The sequence below is a fragment of the Melospiza melodia genome, chromosome 9 (assembly GCF_035770615.1).
Source record: "Melospiza melodia melodia isolate bMelMel2 chromosome 9, bMelMel2.pri, whole genome shotgun sequence".
Classification (NCBI taxonomy): domain Eukaryota; kingdom Metazoa; phylum Chordata; class Aves; order Passeriformes; family Passerellidae; genus Melospiza; species Melospiza melodia.
In genome coordinates this window covers 17,788,752-17,805,719 of record NC_086202.1, presented here as the reverse complement: position 1 = coordinate 17,805,719, position 16,968 = coordinate 17,788,752, and the positions used below count along the sequence as shown (strand labels likewise).

At 40.2% G+C, this 16,968-nt stretch overlaps 1 protein-coding gene across 1 annotated transcript in view; it reads right to left on the bottom strand.

Moving 5' to 3' along the window:
* The window catches only part of VSTM4 (V-set and transmembrane domain containing 4), a 30,699-nt gene that overhangs the window by 6,140 nt on the left and 7,591 nt on the right, over positions 1-16,968 (bottom strand). Inside the window, exons 3-7 of the mRNA XM_063163592.1 lie at positions 15,128-15,196; positions 14,228-14,335; positions 11,689-11,722; positions 6,668-6,780; positions 5,777-5,838 (exon numbers count right to left, since the gene is read on the bottom strand). Coding sequence (XP_063019662.1) covers positions 5,777-5,838; positions 6,668-6,780; positions 11,689-11,722; positions 14,228-14,335; positions 15,128-15,196 — 386 coding nt within the window. The remainder of the gene's footprint in view (positions 1-5,776; positions 5,839-6,667; positions 6,781-11,688; positions 11,723-14,227; positions 14,336-15,127; positions 15,197-16,968) is intronic.

Here is a 16,968-nt window from a genome sequence, read left to right as displayed (position 1 = left end):
TTTTGTAGTCACAGTCGGTAAGAAGCTCCACAGAAAAAATGCAGATACTGTCCAGATGGCACAGCTCAGGAGCACCCAGTGTCACTGCTGAGCACACTCCATCAGAAAGTGTTGAGACAGGACCCCCTAGGCCAACTGATTTGGCTTGTTTCCACAGGAAGAGATTGCTGGCTGTCTCTGTATGCATGCCCAGAAGGGTGGAAACTGCATGCCGAGTGCAGCCTGAGGGAAAGGGGGTAGCCCGTCATCTCCTCTGCATATCTCCTTTTCAAAGCATCTGGTTTTTACAGCTGTGGAGGGCGGGATATGGCTGCCAGCCTGGCCGTCACTGAAGGGTCAGTGATGGGGGTGAAAGTGAGGATGTGCTGAAGCAAAGATCCAGCATGTTTGCTGGATGGGCTGCAACTCCCTTGCCTGGGCCACCAGAGACTGGGGAAAGCACATGCTGGCAGTGGGGTCAGGCAGGAGAAAACTGACTGTAGCTTCAGAGAGAAAAGGATCTGACAGTCCTGTTTTTAAATCTACATTGGAAAATCTCTCCCTTTAAAATATGTGGCCTTTCTTCTGCTAAAATCAGTAGTGCTCCTGAGGGCCACAGATACAGTGAATGCTCAGATCCTGTGAACTTCAGTGGAATGACTTCCTCATTAAGATTGTATCATAACTCAGAAGTCAGGAAAAGATTCCTTTTTTTAAGAGCTTCAAGTGTTTACCAATGCCAGTGACTTGATTGCTAGCAGAAAGCCAGAGATTCCCCTGTAACAGAGGAGCTTCAGAAATTACTTCTGCAGAAGTTCTGAAGCTAGATCTGCAAAACGACTTATCCTCTAAAAATCCATCTACTGGCCAGTAAGAGTGTTGAAATATCAAGAAAGACATTCAGTGCTAAAGCTAAGAAATATGACATTGGAAAATATGGAGAGTAATAATTATGTCTTTTAGTGGCGTTATCAGTTAAAAAGGTTTTTCCCATTAAGACGCCTGGGTTTTACTCCCTATAGCATGAAACGTTTCCTACCCTCCCTGAGAACAATATCTACAACAGTTTGTGAAGACTCATTCACCATTGCATCTAAATTTTGTTATTGAATCTCACAGAAGTTATGATTACAGAGTCAGGGACGAAGATGATTTGATAAGTCCCACTGAATGGGTTTTGGGGGAAGAGCATCCTCACCTTTGCTAATGCTCCATGGCTTTCATAGTTGCATATATAGTTATTCCTAGATTCTAAACCAGCATTGCTGGAAATCAGGCTGATTCCTTCTTATTATTAAAAAAAAGCCAACAAAGTAATTAAAAGTTTTCACTTCACTGGTGACACTTTTGTTACTCCAAATGTTTGGAGTAACACAAAAATCATCTACTGTGGCATTTTGTAAATACACAAGCCTCAACACTGATCCAACAAGTAATTTTACATATTTATACAAATTATTCCTTCTTGGCAGTAAAGATAGCAACTTCAATCTGAATGGGGAAGCAAGAATAACTCAGAAGCTTTGAGTATGTTGAGTTCCAAGTGCCAACCTGAATGTGCAAATGATATTCATGTCCTATGGACATCTCAGAATCTATGGAAAAACTGAAAAAAAAAAAGATTATTCATCTTACAGAGAGAGGAATTATGAAGACTGAATGGAATTATTAAAGAATAACAGGAGTCAAGGGAAGAACTGTTCACCACCCCTTTGTATATCATATGTATGTTCTTACTGGAAGTCTGTGGACATCAATATTGCCTTAAGAAATTGGGAGCTTAAATCATCACTCATTGTTACATGTGGAGGAAGAAACTCTTCTACTAGAGGGTGGCACAGCTTTTAATTTAAAGTCATCCAGTAGAAGCGAAGACCTGACTGCTCCCAGCTTCAGAATTCACAAATGACTGAGCAGATATGTTTGACTTCCCTTTTCTTTCTCAAGGGAAGGGCCAATGGTACCTACAGTTAAGAGTACTGAGGAATCCTACTAGTTGTGCAAAATACTGACTGCTAGAAATTTCCCTCTGCCTTAGATAACCATAATCCCTTCCCGTCCTGTTTCTCAAGTAGTTTTTAGATCATCATCAGAAGCAGATCTCAGTAACCACATAGCCCTGAGCCACAGGTGATCCAGTCCATACTGAAATAACCAGTGCTGTCCATGCTGTCTGAGCTGAAGTGTGCTTCTGTTAAACAGCTCAGCACCATGGTCACTGGGAGGACTCTGCTCCACAAGTCACACAGGAACAACATGTACTCTGTGCTGGGGAACAACCAGATATACTCTATTCAACAGAGAGGGTACTCAAGAGGGTATTCAAGATTCATATTCAAGAAGCAGAAGCCAACTCTTGTGGACTGTGACACTTACATGGATGTGTCTGAAGAACAAAGCCCAAGGGATAATTTGTAATAGAGGAAATTTATACCTGATTTCAAAGTGTGATATTTATATGATATAGCAGAGTGCACATGTCAGTGGCAGAATCAGAAGATTCCCTACATCCTGTCTTATCTGAGCAGATACTCTTGCCTTTAAAATTTAGTGTGAAAATGATGAAGTTAAGAAAAATTTTGCATAAGTGAAGATTTGAAGGTTTGATCCAACCTGAAGTTGCATCCTTTCCATTGGTTGTAGTGAATCACACAGGAGCTCCTCAGATTGATGGTTTAAACCTTCATGAAGACACTAAAGCCTTTTCATTTAGATGATGTTCTGCAACTGACACCCTTGGGCTATGACAGCTAATCTCTATGAGGCAATGAAAGCCTTACCAGAAAATTTGGTTGAGGAAGTAGAAGATTTATCTCTACCAACTCAAAGGGCTAAGTACTTAAAGCTACAGCAGAACAGCCCTTAGAGAGAAGAGTTTGTGGGCCCCCAGAATTTTCTTTTTCGTAATGACTCTCTGTGCTTTTTGCATGCTATAAAAAACATCCCTTTTTGCATTTCAGCATCTCTATTTCCTTTGATCTGTACACATTTCTCATTGATGCTAATAGAGAATGACACTGATGGGGAATATTTTTGCAACAGGGGGAGCATAGAATTGTTATTCTGGCTAAAGCAAAAGCAATATGACTTAAGCAGAGTATTTAAAAGGCTTTGCTCAAAGCTGTGCAATTGAACTTGGTATTAGGCTTTCTCTCTCTTTTTTTTTAATTTTCATTGAGATTATGTCCATATTTTATCCAGGTTATTGTGTTCTTGTAAAATTATACTGCAACCCACTCTAGCACGTTAACAACAAAAGAAATTCTCTAGCTTATTATAAACATCTTTCAAGAAACCAAAAGCATATGTCCTCTGGAAATAATTTTGCTGGTATTTAGGCTATTACAAAAAATTTCCCAAAACACTGGAATTATTTTGTAATGTTCCTTTATACTCTAGCTTGTTAGCTTAAGTTTTCTAGAATATTCTCCTGGTGCCCCAATATAGTCTCTTCCTTGGGTTGCACAGGAAAGATGCAGAAGTAGCCCAGAAACTCAGCAATTTGTGTCTGTCTTTGGAGTAGTGATTACATGGTAAGTGTGCCATCAGTGAAAAAAGACCTAGTGTAGACACCAGCTGTGCAATCATTACAGTTGGAAAGAAAAGGTTATTTTATCCTGCAGAGATTTGGCAGGATGATGATAATTTTTTTGCCCCAAAGCAGATGGAAAATTTAAAATCTGAGAATATTTTGAGAATTAGAATAGACAAGTTTACTAAAATTAAAAATAGTCTCATTTAGATGTATTTTATGTCTTTTTCTCTGTATTTTCTGTATTTTTATCTTTCTTTAAACTTAAGTTCAATTAGTTTCATTTTCCTCACTGAGAAAAAAAAAAGTAGTTTAAAAGCAGAAAGTATGGATCATTTTTTTCCTGAGAATACAAAAACATAGACAACTGTGTTGTAAAAGGAGGTAAGAGGAACAGACTTGGGAAACTGCTCTGTGAAGTGCCCTGCTCAGCTTCTGAATGTGCCTTACAGACTGACTTTGGCTTTATTTACTTTGTCCCTTAATGCACTTTATAGCTAGGTGAGTCTGTATTCGTTGCATCACTTTTTAATTTAAAACTAACTCAAGTCCATAAATTGTGAACTGTCTGGGGGCTGCTGCATCTCTCCAGGGGGACTCTGAGGTGAAATAGGAAAGGGAGGAGAGCAACACATGGGAGCAGCTGCCTGACTGCAGTCCAACAGCAAGGCATTAGGACAGTGTGCTGTCTGCCTGCAGTGTGGGGACCTTCAGTCGTGCTATGGGAGACAAAGCTGATTTCATTGTCTGAAAAGGCTTTGCTCCTGCTCACCTCCGAAGTGTTTGGACCTTCACAGGTGTTGCGTAGCAGGAAAGGAAGAGCAATGGCTATTTGAGGGCTATCCTTGGAATTATTCCAGAAAGAGAAAGTATCTGGAAGCAGATTTCCTTCAAGTTCAGAGTGTGTTGATGTGCTTTATTCACCTGCAGGAAGGATCTGAGTGCTTTAACTGGTGAGAGCTTTTCCTGAGAGGGCTGAAGGCTGCCTGATTACTGATATGCCCAGGTGTTGGGATTTACTCTGGATGCACAGCAAAGGGTGGCTCTCACCCATGGGGCCAAGTGCTCTCATCTGTGTCTTTGTCCTCTTAATAGCTTTGGCCTGCCACATGTCAGCATAAGGCCTTTTTCATGGAGTTTTAAAACTCTGCCTCTTCCTCTACCACAGCCTGATCCGTAAAAGCAGAGCCTGGCTGAGGGGCAATCCCAGCAGGACCATGAGCTCCATACCCAAGCAATAAAATTGCCTCAGGTATTAGCTGAGCTGTTCTCAAGTCACCTGGCATTATGACCAGGTATCCAGGGCTGTAAAAAGTAGAAATTATTTACTGACAATTGATGGGAAGGCTCCCAATTCAAAGCCTCACCTGAAAGTGAAACCATCACATGGCATTTGAGTTATTCCAGTGGCATAGTTTTAGGCACCCACCTTCACCTAATATAGAAAGTTGATCTCTCTGGGATCTTTATTGCCAGAGAAGGAAGAAAGGATTCCCAAATGGCAACTCAGAGCAGTAGTCTGAATTACCAGGAGCATCAGGCTCCAACTCTAACTCATCTCTCTTTTTATTGCCTACACAGAGAACAAAGCAGGCCACAGCAGCTGTAGGCATCTGAAGTGAGTTGGTATAAAACTGTCACTCTATTACCACTGGATGTCTTGTCCAGGCACTACTTTGATATGAAAGCAGAGAAACATCTCACCAACCCTCTGATTTGTCTGGCACATATCTGCAAGGGTATTTTTCAAACAGAAACTTGTTTGAGAAACCCAAGAGAAACTGTCATATGAAGGTGTTTTCCTTAGTATGAGCTATATATATTCATCTTATTCCTGCAATTCAAGGCACTTCTGACTTACACCAATGAAGTGCAGAATATGGCTCCTCATTTCTCACTTGAAAAGTCTCAAAAGAAGTGTAAATAGTACAGTTATGATTCTGTCAGTAACTGGTATTTTTTTCCAAAACACCAGCTGCTAGAAGCACGTGAGAATGAATAGCAGGTTTCATTTAAGGACAGGCCAAGTCTGTAGACATGACAACTGTTAGAAAGCTGGAAAACATAATCCAGTGTAACATAATGCTCAAAATGAAAAGAACCAAGATGATTCATCATTTGAAAAATTATTATTTTTTAAAAAAACTACCTGTATGATTTTTTAAGGCAATTTATAATGTCCGAGCCTAGAGTTCTGGCAACATTACAGCATTTGTATTGAGAGAGAAGAATATACAGAAAATTATGTCATAGAAAGTTACTCACCAGGATCAATTTTCTTTGAGGTTTCAAGAGCTTGGGCTTTGGGAAATTACTGACAATTGGAGCTACAAAAATAAATATTAAAGCATCATTTCACATAATTATAATTCATTGCCATTTTTAGTATATGTATTAGCAATCTATAAATCACATATTAATAGCAAATTAGAAGGAAATGCATGTACTTATATATGAGTTTAACCATATTTCAGGTATCTTACAAGGAAACATAATGAATGTTTTGGATTAGAAAAATTCATAAAATTAAAGAATCTGATATGCAAGACATGCTGTTTGCATGCAAACATTAGAGCAATTTACTCCCTGGGAACTGATAATTTGTGACCTAAGCCACAGCAAATCTTCATTTCCCTCTTTTCTCCCACTGGCTTAGCACTGGCAGTGTTGCTTAGAACGTACACCCAAGAGTTTGTGAAACAGACCCCAGAATTGCAAATCCTCTTGGAAAATGAAGTCCCCAAGAGGCTGATCTTTAGCTGCTCAGTTTGCTTGACTTCCCAAGTGCATGGGCAGTTTTAAAGAGTGCAGTTTGCTGGCTTCCCTCAGAATACCCCCAACAAGTAATTTCAACTTGCCTAATGTTAATCTTCTCTTTGAGGAGGGTGAATATTGCTGCAGAGGTTCCTCTCTCTCCTCTAGTTAGTGGGATTTGAGATCTCCTGCTTGGACTCACTGAGTAGCATCTCAGGATGGCTAAAGCAACAGGGAGCCAGCCTGTGCCACGGCAGGTACAGGGCATTTCCTCCCCCCCAGATGGGAGCAAGAACAGGCAGAGATTGTGGCAAAGTGCAGGATTCCTGACATCTCACACTCTGCTCTCCCTCCATGGCTGTGCTCAGGATTTGAAATACCTCTGTGCCTCTATTTTCATACCTTTTGCTGGGATGGCTGGTGGCTGCTCCAGTTTTTCTTTCTCCTTCTTCTTCTTTATCTTCTTAGGCTGTAGAGGGGACATGCTCGTCACACTGGTAACTGTCTCACCAGAGCTGCAAAGCACAGGCCCAAAAGTGAGGGGGAAATGAAGGCAATGGAGGGAATGAAATTTGTCCCTGTGAGTTCATGCAAACACATCACCTTCCCCTTGTGGGAGTCCATGCTCAACAACCTGGAATGTGATCTGGGCATAAAATGAAAAACCTCTTATGGGGGTTGGAAATGCTCTGGGTTTTGCATTTTTTCAGCCATATAGTATGGCTGAGAAACTCAAAGAATCTCACTCGGCATAGAAAATGCAGACTGTCAGGTTTAAAGAAGATTAATTTCACAGCACCTATTCCTTAAAAGCATGTATGGTCCCACTGCTGCACCCAGAGTGAACTTCTGCCCAGCTGCCCTCGAGGCTCAGAGGCTCAGGCAGATTGCAATAGTTGCATAAGCTCCCATGGGAAGTGTATGGAAAAGCAAAATCTGATGCAGATTCTGGGATAAGACTGACTGAGGGACTAGGAGAGCATGCAGCATCTCTTCAGGCAGCTCAAAAACCCACATCTGCAAAATCTGGCTTCTTCAAGGGGGGCAGTGTGCCCAGGGAATATAAAACAAGAAGCTCTGCTCCACTCTCTAATCAGGCATTCCCCAGTACATCTGTGCTGAAAAGGTGCTCTTAGCTATGAGGGAAGAATACAAGTTATACTGCAAACAGACTCCTATCTGCTGGATTTTTTACCCTTATCACCTCCCAAAGGCTGAGATCAAAAACCCTGCTTTGGATATTCAGGCTTGGAGCTGCAGTCAGGTTGCAGTCCCGTCACTGTGGGTCACTGAGCTGTGGGAACTGACTCTGTAGGTGCTCCCTGCTTGCAGATAAAGGGGGAATAAATTGTCCTGGCTGAAGTGGCACTGAAAGGAATCTTAACTTACAGCTGGGGTGTGGGGAGAGTGTAAACCATTCACTTATGAGGACTACAGTGATGGAGGTGACTTGGCAAACAGTGGCTGCTCAGCTGCATCTGCCCCTGGGCTCACCCTGGGGAGGGTTAGGGCAGCTTGGTTGGGCTTCAACAGGGACATTTCTCTTCTGTGCTGTGAGTTCCACCGTGCCATGGAACACAACCAGGGTCTCCATGGTCGTAACACTGATAACACTTATTTCACTGAATTTTAAATCATTTGTCCCAAGCTCCTGTTCCTCTCCAGATTCTTTTGCATAATCTCTTTATATTAATAGAATAAAATATTCTTTATATTAATAGAATAAAATATTCAGGGCAAAAGGCTTAATGAAAGTTAAGATGTCTCAGCTATTGCCCACACAAGAACAACAAAATTACAGACACATTTTACACAGTTGTAAATTCAAATGAATGTCACTACCACTGGTAAAATCACTCTGGATTTACACTTATGTGGATTGCAAAAAGACTCTGGTTTGCTGGTATTCCTGAGTTCTACTTCATGCACTCAGTCAAAAACATAGTTTGGCTGCCAAACTTTCTAAAAAGTGCTTAAAAAATAAAATATATTCACAATTTACAAACAAATCATATTTTATGTAAACTGAGGGCTGGACTGAAACAATTTCTTTCTAAGTCTTCCTGCTCAACTATGAACCTATTCCACAACAACCTGTTTCTATACTAAAATCAAGATGAAATGGTTTAAAACCAGCAGAAAATGAAATTGTTCTGCCTGGCTTCTTTGTACAAACAGCAAACTACTAAGAAAGACTACCAAAAAGGAGATGAGAATGCTTTTTTAAAAATATTTTTAGTTTTAATAATCCAAGGTTGTTAAGGCAGATGTGTAGCCTAAAGATGCTGTTGTTATGACACAAATTTAGGCACAATATATGAAAAAGCTTTGAGTCAATTCGTTGCATTAGTTATTATTCCTGCTTTGCTGGAAAAGTGAAGCTACAAAGAAATGTATTTGAGACTTGCAGATTTCTTTTAAATGCCAGGGCCACACAGGGTTAACTAATTCTGGGAGATACAATAACTATACTTGCTGTCTCAGAACTGAGCTCCTCAAACCAAACAAGGAGGCTCAGAAAAGACTCCTTGGCCCTGAAACACTGCCTCTTTGTGAGCTTGTCTTGTTCTATGCCTAAAAGGAAAGTTAGTATTTTATCTCCAGCTCCTTCTTCAGCCCCTGGGCTTCTATTTCAACGGTGTCATGTGGTGCATTTCTTGAAGGATCTAATGAGTTTATAGAGAGCAAGAATAATATAGGTGCTTGGGGAAGTATTCTGTGGAAGATGTGTAATGATCATGGAACGGGGCAGCAGTTGCCCCAACCTGTTGCCAGACCTGGAAAACTACTGAATTTTGGCTTTGTTATCTTTATTAGAGTCTAGGACGTGGAACTCTTCCTGTTGTCATCTAAGTCAGCTATTTTCTCTTGTCAAAGGTCTGCAGGGGGGTGACAAAAAATTCACTTGAGTGAACTCAAGTTACTTGGATATTTTCCAGATAGGAGAGCTGTGTGAAAAGGTGCCAGGGATTTCTGGATTCTTGTTTCTGGTTCTGTGTGGCAGAATGTGCTCCTGTAATGTGAGATTGGCACTGTGGAACCAAGGTGTTGAGAAGGACAGCCTTCTGTGGAAAACTCTTTATTTACCCCCAATTACTTATCTCCAGAAGAACAGTAACTGAAGGACTAGAGAGTTCAGGCCAACACAAATATGAAAGACAGAAAAAAATGTCCCTGCTTTCAAAGCTTCACCTCCTGAGGGTTTCTGGATCTAAAAACTGGCAAAATGATCCAATAACAAGGAAAATAATATGAAGAAGGATATTTAAAGAAAATACCAGAAAACTGAATTAGGTGGTTTGGAAAACTAAAAATAACTGTACTATTTTATTTAGGTAGTTATTTTTAAAATGTGGTAAAGAAATGGGTTTTGGTCAACTCATTTTTTTTCTTTAATTTGTTGTTGGTCAAGTAACAACCCAAAACCTAAACATTTGCTTTGTTATACTCAGGAAATCTGGATTTAATTTTCTTTTCTACCACAGCCATTTTGTGAGACCTGGGGCAAATAATTTAGCCCGCTGTGCTTTAGATTCCAATCAAATGCAAAAATATCATTCTGATGTCAGGACATAAAATATTTTAAGATGCTTAGGTATTACTGCAGTGGGAATACAGACATTTCTTAGACACCAGACTATTAATGTAATTTTGAAAGTGGACTCTACCCTGTGTTTGAAATATCACTAAGGGAGTTGAAGTTGAGCTTCTCTAATCAAGGCTGAATTTTGCACTGTAGTAATTTTAAATGACAAGAATCTCATGCAAATTAGTTAATCAGTTTGGCCTAATGGATATTTAGACAGTAGGTTTTGGGTCTAAATGTGTTGAATTAAGTTCCAAGACAAGGAATTTGCAGGTGAACAGCAATGAGTTTGAAGGAAGTGATGGTTTGTGTTTTGAGCAGATGATGGAAAATAAATGGTGCCAAGTGTGAAACATAATTATGATGCTGGTAACACTTTCATAGGTATTTAATTTTAAATCTCCAAAGTCAATGCACTTTAGGCATGCATTCGTGTGATTTAGGATTTCATTAGCATAACTTGTCACACTGAAATACATGAAACCATGTTTTTATCCATATAGAGTCATGTATTTCTTTCAGTTCTAGAGAATCTGTTTAATGGTGAAGAAATCACATTGGCTTGTTTTCTTCCTAAGTTCAGTGTTTGCAGCAGTATCACTTCTACATCATCTATTCCCATAGACCCAGAGTTGGCAAGTGTGCATTTTTTTCTGACTGCCATGCTCCATTTTTTCAGTTGGGTCTCATTTTTCTCCTCTTTTTATGTTCCCTACCAATATACTTTGGTTTCCTCCCCCTGCCCATTCTTTTCTGTTTGTTTGCTTTTTTGTAATTCCAACTTTGTCCCAGTGGTTAATAAAGAAGGGGGAAAGCAAAAACATGCAGGAAGAAATGAAAACTGCTGAGCTGTCTCTAAATTTTTGGGTGGTGCAATGGCTGCTCAAGGTCACAGAACAAAGATCTGTCCATAAATAACGTGGAAGTTTTGGTTTGTACTGGCCTCTCCTGAACCCTGTGCTGCTTTGTTTTGATTTCACTTCCATCTGAGTGGCAGATTGAATACCATGATAATCCCATGAGAATGCAGTAAAATCACACTGTTGGAGGATCTAGGGTGTGCTGTACTTGGCATTGAATCTCACAGTGTCCAAAGAGACTATGAGAAACAGTATGTGATACCAAGAGGTACTGGATTTAAACTGCAAGGCTAGAAACACATGGTTTCTGTCACTGAAAACTGGGAAACAGCTGTGTTTCTGTGTTGTTATGAGGCAGCCCTCTTTCATCTTTTTTGTTTGTAAAATATTTGTCATATATTGTTACTGCAGCTCCAGTCCAATACACATATCAGGAAAATCATAAAATGGAAATCATTATAGCTTTATAGCCACACCATAAAAAACTTTTGGCAGCTGATGGTATTTAAAGGGACAGTGATTAACACTGCAGCAGAAGAATTCTTCCCATCCCTTTGAGTCTTCAGCTGGGAACAGACCGTGATAATCTGCTTTTGAACCCCACTCCCTCCCTGGGTGTGGGACTCCCTGGGTAACATTGTGATTGGGTCTGTGTGCATGGAGAGTTTAAGTCATTACCATCCCCTGAGGTGTTGGGGAACCCTAGAAACCAGCACAGAATGAAAGTAGGCTTCTTCAGAAAGCAATTCAGAGCATCGAGGAGAGGCTTGTCACTGGAACACCTGCAGGACCCACAGCTGGCCCTGGCAGATTCTCCCTTTTCATGCACACCAGGCATGTTCAGGAGTCAGAGACCTGTGAATCTTTATGTTCCCATAAGCATTTTGAAAACATTACTCCTATTCTTCAGTACACATAGCAAAACAAATCCAGAACTGGTACCTTGGTTTAGAGCAAAGAGATGTGTAATCTCCTACCTGTTCTGGGGGCATTTCACCAGGTAATGCTTCACTGTTAAAGAAAAGAAAAAAAAAAAGAAAATGCGGCTTCACACCAACATAGTTTATGAGTTTCAAATGAGCACTGCAGACAGACCTGTGTTGCTGAGATGGTGGAGTTGCCAGGCTGTTACACTGGGAGAGCTAATGATAGTCACCATACATTGTATTGTGCTTTACAATGCAGTCTGACTGAAGGAGACATAGGTAGTCTTGGGAGAGGGGAATGTATTGAAAAACAACAAAAAATCTGCTGTGGAAATGCTGGGCAACACACATTCCAGTGGTCAGCCCAGTAAAAAGACAGCTTGCTAAGGAAAAGCACAGCAGGCCAGTAATTTTACTTTGAAGACTTGTATTTCCCTTGTGGTGCCTGTATTTGTTTCCAGAAGCCTGAAATAAACCATTCACCCACAAGAGCCACGGCTGTTGCTACTGTAAGTCAGATTGTGGCCACAGGCATAAAGGGATCCCTTCTGGGATCAGATCAGAGGTCCAGTCCAGCCATCATCCTGTCTCTGACAGCTGTGTGTGTGAGCTGTGTAAATCCTTCTTCATACTCCTTTGAGTCAGTAGTCCTGAGCAAGGGCAGCTGCCCCCACTGCAGCCTTTTAGGAGCCAGGGTTATTAAGATGCTCTTTTGTGGCTTTGTGGCTTCTATGCCTCTCTTAAAGGACAGACTCTGGCTCTTCTGGTCAACCTACTGCCAATTTGTATCTCAAAAGGATGAGAGAGTGCATCCCTGGGTCATGATGTGAAGTTGAATGCAACACAGATGTGCCCCTACCTTCTCATTCTCTGTTCTTTAAAGGGGGACATTAAAAGCAGACACTAACATGACCCTGCCCCTCTCTACGGTAAAGTTTTCATATCTGGACTTTGCTAAACTTTCCCATTCTAAGGGAGCTATATAGCTCCAGGGAGGTGCATTTTGGTCCTAAGGAAATAGGTACTGAGGGCACCAGGAGCTGGACTAATGCAGAGACAATGTTTAAGCCAGTCAAGGCAGTGCTTCCATCTACCTGTCAGGCCTTTTTTAAATCTACAGGAGAATAGTAGGCCCAATCCTTCAGGAGCAAAGGAATGCTCATTACAGTGCTGACACGTTTTTGAGCATGTAAATATTCAGATATTTGGGTAGCAAAGAAAGGTTTTAGCAGCTCAGAAGCATCTACTTTTTCTCTTTTGTAAATCCTTATTCTATACTGTATATTATTTCAATATTTAGCTGGTGTTGGTTCAATGTAATTAGATCATTCCTTCAAGCTGCTTGTGTGCTCACAGCAGTAAATTGACAAAACCAAGCAAATTCTAACCCAATGTCTGCTCAAGAAAAACTGGGATACATCAGTCTAGTGCTTGTGGCTTCAGGGTGACTCACCATGACCAACATACTTAAGTGTGGGTACTCTCTTGGCACAAAACCTTTGTCATCACTTAACAGAGTAAGAAGAATAACATCTATCTTGCTCATTCCTCTTGGCAGAGTTGTTGGGTTCAGTTAGAATCAGAGTTACTCTGCTAAGTACACTACCAGGAAGATGGAACCACAGTCTGAAATGTGTTTGTGGTCAGGCAAGGGTTTCTCTCTATACATCTATTTCTGGCTTATATGTCTTCTCACTTGTGTATCTGAGTCACTCTTTCCTTCATGGGACCTGTGTAGGCAGCAAAGTCATCATTCTCTCCTGTCATTAACAGAGCAACTCACTAACCAGGCTCCTCCTGAAAGCTTCTGTTCAGAGGTGGTCCTTACACTCTCCTCTGACATGGTGGCTGCTAAGTGTGCTGGTATCTCATCCCTGCAGCTTGTGTGAGGTCTCCAAATAAACCACTTTCAAACTGAAATCAAAGTACAGCCTGCACTGGTTACTCCACAGATCTGAAATAGCACTTCTGTTTACAACAACGCTGCTTTGATGCAGCCTCTTTGAGAAACCCTCTCTGAGGCCAAGATTGACACAGTAACCCTTGATCTTGAAATATCATTATGAAAAGACAGATTTGAATGTTGAAATGATGCTTAGTTTCAGAAAATACTGCAAGTGAGATAGTGCTGATAAAACCCCTCAAATTCCCAAGAATATTGACAGCTACTCAAGAAAGGAGAATAAAATAGAACAGAGTTAAGATTGCCTTGAAACCCCTCTACATGTTTGGAGAAACGTGACTCATGCAAAAATTTAGCTTCTGGTCAGAATGCAACTTAATGATTCAGCACTTGGTCTTCTCTGAAGGAAGTTCCAACTACTTTCAACTTATGCTGGTGCAAAGATAGAAGATTTTTGAAAAGTCCAAACAAATTTAGTTTAATTTCTTCTCTATTTAAAGGGAAGAAAATGCCTGTAATCTAATTTGGCCAGTAGAATTTTTCTCTTCCCACTAATTTTAATTAAAATTACAATCAAGGTAAGGAAATATTTATTTTTCCTGCTTTCTCTGCATTCTCTTCTCCTCTCTCCCTGCCCCCCCTTTTTGGCAAGGGCTTTGCAGTCATCAAGAATGGCATTTCACTCACCTGTGGATCTCCTCTTGTTGAGAAGGGACTGGCAGAGAATGACAAGGGTGAACAGGAGGACACTCATGATTCCTATGGAGCACACAAACACTGCGTACACATACAGATCTGAAACCAAGCACAGATGATGGTCACTGCTGCAGCTCATGATTCATGACAATGGGACAAGAAAAAAGCTACAAGATCTAAATAGAATCTGCTCCAATAGATTTAGGGTAACAGTTCAGAAGTAGTTTAGCCCTCTTGAAACTTTCCTGTAGTATCCTGCTCAGTTTGAAATTCAGTTGAAGTCTGCATAAAAGCAAATAGGCATAACTGCGCTTATGAGTTGTGACTTTCAGGAGCAAACAAAGAACTGGTTTGGAGATTTTTTGAGCAACAACTCAAAATCCAAAAGGACTTCATTTGGGTTATTTCCCAGCTCAAACAGCTGTTTTGTTTTGTTTTGTTTTGTTTTGTTTTGGTAACAAAGAAAAAAAGCAAACACACAATAAAACAAGAAAAGTGGCAGTAGGGAGAGTGCTGAGTGGCTGGGGAAGAAGGAAGTCTGCAATTGCTTCTTCTGCTGGCAGCATTGGCTTGAAATTTTTGTATGATTTTTTTTTTCTTTTTCAAACTGCAGCCTTAGTCTGCCCTCATGGCTTTTATTCAGGTGTGTAACATATTTCCAGTGGTTATTTCCCATTGGCAATAACAGATATATGAGAAACTGAAGCTGGCCTCTTCCACTCTCTTTTTTCCAGAACCTCTTGTACTTTGTGGGATGATTTCTCAGGCAAGGCTGGGTTTGCACAGGAACTAGCAAAGTTGGCCCTGATCTGGGGCACTTTAGTTTAGTCCTGTCCATTGGACTAAACTAACATAATGTATAAACAAAGTAGCAGTTAGATGTATCTTTACCTTCAAAAAACTTCCAAGCTTCATGATTTTTCTTGAAAGTGGGATGATCAGAAGATTTTGATGAAATCACTGAAAGAAACAAAACAAGATATGACAAAAATTGAAAAATGTGCGGCATAAAAAGTTTAAACCTCTGGAAGTAAATGTATTTTCCCTTAGACTTCAGTGCCCCAAGATCTTGCTTTGTCTAACTGCATTTTGATGAAACAGTTCAGAATTGTCACAGACTTGTCCTCTCTGTTTCAGGAGGATGGGTGACCGTCAATATCATAACAGCTGTACAGCCTAGAACCAGAATCCAAATGCTCTGACTGCTGAAATGTTGTTCAAAACCCCCTCTGCTCTCCTCAGCCAGATTGTTTATGCATGCTGCTATTTTTTATGATATCAGATTAGATGATTACGCCAATTCCATGATTTTTCTTTCTCTAGCAATCACTGCAATGAAATGGGAATCTGGCAATGTCCTCCAGATTGCCAGTGAGGTCTGAACCTCCAAGAGAGCTTCATGTGGTAAATCATTAGAGAACAAGCATCTTACTGGCAAGGGAATTCACTAAGGAGTGACCTGCAGGCATGTGAAGGGTGAGGCTAGATCAGTGGATATACAAGTTTCAGGACTAATGAAATCTTCTCTTCAGTTGGGATGGGAAGCTCATCCTGAATATTTTAACAAATTACTCATTTGTTACATGAAAGCATCACATGTGTAAATTTTTGGCAAGTATTTCAGGATAACGTCTCTGAGAAAAGGGCTTTTGTTCATTTTGGGAAATAAAAAAAATCTTGCATTCGTGTATCTTGCAAAATTTTTACTGTTAGAAATTGCCACATGTAACTAATATTTAAGAAGTCAGACTTTCTTCTGTGGGAAATTCTGATAAATAAGCTTCCCAACAAGACAGATTGTTGTGATCATCTCCTTGTTTTTGTTGTCCATGTCAGCAGGATTATAGTTGGACTGCCTAATTTTCTATGTTTGTCCTCCTATAAGTAGTCTCTTGTCTTGATTGTAAACCATTTGGAACAGCTTCCTAAGAGATGTGCATATTGTGAGGGATTGCCGAATTGTAAATTATGTTTTTGAGGTGCTGAATACTGTTCCGAGAGGCATACTGATTATTTTGATTTTTCTGACAGGAAGGGAGTAGAAGAACCATTTTTCTGATTTTTTTTTTTTTGTCTCTGATAAATTTGGCTTTTTATGTATTCTCTGCTATAATTGACTTGGTTTTAGTCTGACACTGATGACACAAGTCCAGGAAGAGATGCCTTTAATGAGAATAGGTGGAAGGAGAAAAGGTTGACCTTATATTAGACAGAAGACTATCTGCCATTGTGTGGCTGGATTAGGAGGCACTCCTTGGAAAACACTGGCATGTGGATTTCTCTTGGTTTTATTAACAAGATTTAACAATAGCCTTTTTATAAATGCTATCTGATGTCTTGTATTCACAACATTGAAATGGGCAAACTGCAACAAATTTCAAATTTCAGGTGGACCTTCTGAAAACACCACAGAGTTGCTGTAGTTGACACAAGTGCAGGAACGGAAAACTGCAAGGATTCAATCTCCACAAAAAGGCTTCTTTTGCAAAGAAATGTATTTTGCCACTAAAGTACAAGCCAGATATGTAAGTAAAATTTAAATGATATCATTACACGGTAAGGAATTGTAGCCTGTAACTCAATTGCTTTTCTGTAAGTCCAATATGTGTATTTTTACAAATTTATGTGTTGTGACAAAATGCATTTGCAGCTTATTAATGGCCTATGCAAATTTGCACAAGCAAACTTGCTAGCAAATAACAAAATCTGAATATAAATTAATAGCAGTAGAT